The sequence below is a fragment of the Merops nubicus genome, unplaced genomic scaffold, assembly GCF_000691845.1.
Source record: "Merops nubicus isolate BGI_N331 unplaced genomic scaffold, ASM69184v1 scaffold10465, whole genome shotgun sequence".
NCBI lineage: Eukaryota > Metazoa > Chordata > Aves > Coraciiformes > Meropidae > Merops > Merops nubicus.
In genome coordinates, this window is record NW_008610286.1 from 91,600 (window position 1) to 96,656 (window position 5,057).

Sequence of the window (5,057 nt, forward strand, 5' to 3'; positions counted from 1 at the left end):
TTAAGAAAAGAAAGGCTAAGAGGGGAAGTGAGATTGTAGCAATAGTTGGGTTCTATGATACCAAGTGCACTTGTTGCATTCAGACAGTGCGCGTGCTACTGGTGTTAATGACTGAGAGCATTAGCTTATGTCAGTGACACTTCATAGAGCTCACTTTACTCTGCTTTTAATGCTTAGGGAGTAATGCTGGTGTAAATGGTGTAACAGGAACCACAGCTCATGCACAACTGTGGGCCTTTTAAGCCACATGGTAATCTGGGTGAAGCAGGGGAGCTTCAGGTAACTCTGAATAACTTTGTTCTGGTGCATTCAGCAATCCTGGCCCATCAGTCTGAGTCAGTATGTGCTGCTTCTGTTCAGCTGCTGTCTGAAGGACCAGAGAGGCTACGTCTAGAGAGTTGCTAGAAACCAGTACAGTCTTGCATAGTGTGTAATAAAAACACCCTTAGATGTTGGCAGCTGGAAGCATATTTTTATGTAAAGCCTGTTGAGGTGCAAAGTGGACTCAAACTAAGTATTCTGAAATTGGTCATGGTCATTTTGTTCCAGAATAAGGCAACTTTATTCTGAAGATCTAATCTGCTGTCAATTCATTCACAAGAAACACAAGTGCTCCCACATGAGAAAATTACCAAGACTTGGTAGTGACCTTCTGAATTCACAGCCTGCTATCTTCCCAGTTAGTTTCCACATATAGATAAATCCTTATAACTGGACAACCCTACAAATAGTATAATGAGGCTTTTTTTTGGCGTGTTGTTCCACATATGCAGCTTGAGAAAGAACTTTTTGATTCTGATACAAGAATGTGTTTTTGTGCTACTTGCCCTTCAACTGAAATTTGCTATCGTCAGTTAACAAGTTCTCAGCATACTGGCTGGCCAGCAGAACTTCAGTGGCTGAACTTGGTAGACCTATTTTATTATCTTCCTATTGTAACACTGTTTGGAAATCAGATCTCTTCTGAGCATAGCAGTAGGTAGTCCAGACATCCAGGGCTTTCTATCCTGGATGACCTAGAGGTTGCAACAGAGCCTATTTAAGCTGTTACTAGGAGTTGCAAGGATGCTATCAGATTGAAATCTGCCAAAGGCATTGGAAACCGCTGATACAGACAGAGCATATTGACAACTTCAGTGCAGATTTTGTGCAGTGGAAAAGATAAGGAGACTTTTAAGTGGATTAGGTCTTTGTTGCTGGACCTACATAACCTATAGTTAACAGTGTAGCCACAGAATGTTTCCATGCCATTTATATATATGCAGCTGCCTCACTGTCCCACCTCCCAGAACCATAGTGTGCCTCTGTCTCTGCTGTGTTCAAAAGCAAAGTTTGAAAAGGTGCTATCAGTTGTTATAAACAATAGGTGAGTATTGTATCATGTTTATCTTCACTTTATTTGTGATCTGGGCCTACCTTTTTAGATATTAACTGCATATTGCTGGGTGCTGTCCTGGTGCTCAGCATGTTCCTGCTGCAGTGATTCAGAAATGTTGGTGGCATTCCTCCTCACAGCCTGCAGCAGTAGTGCCCTGTTGTACAGCCTAGGAACTGAAGCATAAAGAAAAGATTTAAAGCCAGAATGATTTCAGGTGTTTGATTTTTAGAAAATATCCCTCCTCCCTTCTCTTCTCCCACTTATCCTCAGTTGCTCATTGCTGTTTTGCTTTTTAAACAGGATGGTTTCTTCCTCTTTCCACAGGACTGGGATACTGGGCAAGAATTTTCTTGCTCCCAGCTCTAGTGGCAGGGAAGCCTTCAGTGTGCACAAAGAATAACTGAAAGTACCCCGATCAGATTGAGGGAAAATTCATAGGCTTTAAGGGAACTAAAATTACATTGTAGCCAAACCACACATTTCCAAGGAGGTATAATTGTCATACACTTGTTTTGGCAATTATAAAGCAAGGATTCTAAGTTAATATTAAATCAACAACTCCTAGAAGGATATATACTCGGGCATATTGCCTTTATTTTCTGCTGTCCTTCTAAGGTAGGATTGCATGCTGTTGCTTTCTATGTCAGTGTGTACTGAAAGCTTAATCTTTAGTAAAATCTAACCCAAAAATCTAACCCAATAGGAAGGTTTTCAGGAACAGACAGTGCTTGCACTAGTAATGTAGGGCAGGCGAGCACTGGCCACTGAAGCTAAAAGCCAGTCAAATGCACACATTCCTTCTACATCATCTCAGAGCACCAGAATTCTCAGACTAATGAAATGACAGTTCATAGTTGAGCAAGAACCATTTCTGAACATTGACTATCAATAGAGCATAACTAACATGGTTTTACCTCAGAAGGCAATGTGTGCACTAATCAGAGGCCTTTCATCGAAACTGGGCCTAATTTGAAATCTGTGGCATTAACTCCTTCTCCACTATTCTGATTTCTCATCTAATTTCCAGATTTAAAGGGAGTAACAAGAAACTTCCACAGAGCTGGAGTGTCTTCTTTTGGGGTTGGAGATACTGCCTGTAACCAGTGATGAGAAGACAATAGCTAAGGATGCCAAATTAATGGTGCCACAGTCTCAAAAGTATTCAGGTTTCAGAAGAAGCTGAACTCTATAGCAAATAAACTTTGTAGTAAACAAACGTCCTAATAGGACAGTATAAAGACAGAGTCAAGACTTTTCTTGGACATGTACAGTGAAAGGAGGAGACAAAAATGAGTGCAGATTGCACCAATTAGATGTTAGGAAGAAGGTTTTAACCTTGAAAGTAGTGATGCATTGCAGCAGAGGCTCAGAGAGGTTGTGAAATATCCATCAAAGTATGTCTGGACAAGGTCCTGAATAACCTTGTCTAATTTGGCCCTGCTTTAGGGGTGGGAGTTAAACAAGATGCCCTTCAGAGGTTTTATCTAACCTTCTGTGATTCTAAAATACACAATAGTAGCACACTTGTGATTTATGTGTAGAGTCCAAAATAAGTCTGAGAGGAGAAACTGAAATTTAGTTACTGTTCCCAAGGCTTTCTGTGTGATCGTAAAATACAAATAATTCAGAATATATTGTTATCAGAGAGAAATGCTTCAGATCCTTATTGACATAAATGAGGCAAGAATCAGTCTCTCAGCAGTTAAATAGTATCATTTTTTTTAATATTTTTTTTTTCCTTCTAGCTTACCTTCAATCTAATCAGGTCATGGGCTGGGGAGAGAAGGCGATTGAACTACGCTCTGTGGAAACAGGAAATTTGGAAGGCGTGTTTATGCACAAGAAAGCACAGAAGCTAAAATTCCTGTGTGAAAGAAACGACAAGGTACAGACGACTACAGTGTGGTGATTTAGCAGAATCGAATAACAGTTGACTATGACACTAAGTTCAATTTTTGTAACTTTGTTTTTACATTGGTTGTTGCCTACCTGACTATAACTCCCCCATCCAAATCAAAGGCAGGCACTGAGCCCACGAAGCACTTACAAACGGCACACCCTCACACTACTCCAGCCTGCTCTGCTCCAGCTCCTGTTCCACCAGCTGTAACTGGCATCAGAGGTGATAACACACACAGATGCTGCCAGCTGGCCAGGCACCAGCACACAGGTGTAGAGGGCTAGTGAGGCAGCCCTGGTAATGCCCAGCTAGAGGCCCACCTCTCCTGGACTACTGAAATTACAGGCAGTTCAGAGCAGCCATCGTGGAAAGAAACCCAACCCTCCAATGTCTGAGATCTTGCAGGCACTAGAGTATGGATAATCAAGTACGATTTCTTGCAGATAGCAGTTCTTGATAAATGTTTTATGAAACCTGCTTAGTTCCACTGACATTTAGAAAACTGGGGCCCCAAAACTGTTTCATTATTTTTAAATGTTCTCTTGTGTCATTCCAAATAGGAAAAATACACCAAAAAATATAGCCCAGTTGGACCACAAGCACAGTTTCACTTTAAAAAGTTTCTCATGGGATTTCATTTAAATTGTGATATTGATTTCCCTGTATTTGGGACTCTGGCGTTCTCTGAGATTTTCTGTATGAGTAAAAATATTCTCATAAATGTAAACTGACAGTAGCACATCTTCTTCTTTTTTTCCCCTTTCAAGGTCTTCTTTGCATCTGTACAATCAGGAGGCAGCAGTCAAATATACTTTATGACTCTTGGTCAAAATGTACTGTTCAACTGGTAAATCACATCAAAATGAAGGATGCTTTGAAATTCCCTGTAGGTAACAGTGTAAAATGCTTGGAGGTAATTTATACCAATTTGCACTTTTTTACCTACAAAAATGTCATCTTTATTAACTTATCAAAATTCATATTCTTTCAGGTTGGAAAGAATTCCATTTTCCTGTCAAAGTATTGCAAACATGTTTACTTTGTCTTCTAAAATATGTTGCAAACCAAGACTGTATTCACAGTGTTAGGAGAGAACAACTTTAATGAAGAATGTAGCCAATATAAGAAGCTCTTGTACTCTCAAAAGCATACAGTTTCATTTTCACAGATGATGTAAAGTTGTTATCTTGAACAGAAATCTCTTTTTTAGAGAGCAACATCTGTAGGTGGATATAAAAACAGAAGCTGGGTGACAAATTGGAATCTATTTTGAATTGGGTTTCGGTTTGTTTTGCACTTCAAGCAAGCTGTTACTGTTCTACCCAGACTCACTTGTCCAAGTCTTGCAATCAGTGAAAGAGCAACTGTTGATGATAGGGATGACTGGGACACTTGAGGGGTCATACCCTGTGCTGGGCAGACAGCTGCATTTCTCTGCAGAGTTGTAAAAGCAGCTGTTTCTACCTATTTGCCCCATCTGGTAGATTTTCCAAAATGCAGGGGACAGACTTCATGTTTCTCTCAGGGCTGGATGTCTGAGCCCATAGACACAGTTACTGTAGAATGTATTTGTAAAAATAGTTTAAATAGTAGTTCAGCAAAATCATATATGCATAAAGCATTATGGACCTGAACCTGTAACTTTTATTCAGATATGGGACCCACACTCATATGAGCTGACTTAAAGGCACTACCCATGTATATAAAGGTACAGGATCAGGCACCTTCTTTTCTTCCCTTCTTGCTCTTTCAGCATCAAGTATTCCAGTATTTGTGTGT

General features: G+C 40.1%; 1 protein-coding gene across 1 annotated transcript in view; it reads left to right on the forward strand.

Moving 5' to 3' along the window:
* LOC103773496 (mitogen-activated protein kinase kinase kinase kinase 4-like) overlaps nucleotides 1–4,471 on the forward strand; it is a 92,200-nt gene extending 87,729 nt beyond the window's left edge. Inside the window, exons 29-30 of the mRNA XM_008940866.1 lie at nucleotides 3,124–3,263; nucleotides 4,046–4,471. Of these exons, the coding sequence (XP_008939114.1) occupies nucleotides 3,124–3,263; nucleotides 4,046–4,129 (224 nt within the window). The 3' untranslated portion in view covers nucleotides 4,130–4,471. The remainder of the gene's footprint in view (nucleotides 1–3,123; nucleotides 3,264–4,045) is intronic.
* The last annotated feature ends 586 nt before the right edge of the window (nucleotides 4,472–5,057 follow it).